Raw genomic sequence first — 236 nt, 5'->3', positions numbered from 1 at the left:
GCGCCCAATTAAAACGAAAAGGCAAACAGCCCGAAAACAGTCGTTTACTGAAGCCCCATCTCCTCCCAGGAAGAGCAGCACGACGGCCAACGAGTGCCTGAAAGCCCAGGAGAAAGCTCCCCCTGCTTGTGCACGCAGGCCGGCCGGGCAGGTCCTCATGCTGTGCAACCGACTCGCTGAAACGGCAAGGAGGATGATAGTTGCCCGGTAAGGGGAAAGTTGATCTATAGCTTCTT

General features: G+C 56.4%; 1 protein-coding gene across 1 annotated transcript in view; it reads left to right on the top strand.

Moving 5' to 3' along the window:
• The window catches only part of LOC119593596 (extensin-like), a 12049-nt gene that overhangs the window by 5042 nt on the left and 6771 nt on the right, over positions 1-236 (top strand). Inside the window, 1 exon segment of the mRNA XM_037942549.1 lies at positions 70-207. Within this exon segment, the coding sequence (XP_037798477.1) occupies positions 70-207 (138 nt within the window).

This window comes from Penaeus monodon, chromosome 32 (genome assembly GCF_015228065.2).
Source record: "Penaeus monodon isolate SGIC_2016 chromosome 32, NSTDA_Pmon_1, whole genome shotgun sequence".
Classification (NCBI taxonomy): domain Eukaryota; kingdom Metazoa; phylum Arthropoda; class Malacostraca; order Decapoda; family Penaeidae; genus Penaeus; species Penaeus monodon.
This window is presented reverse-complemented; position numbering and strand designations above follow the sequence as displayed.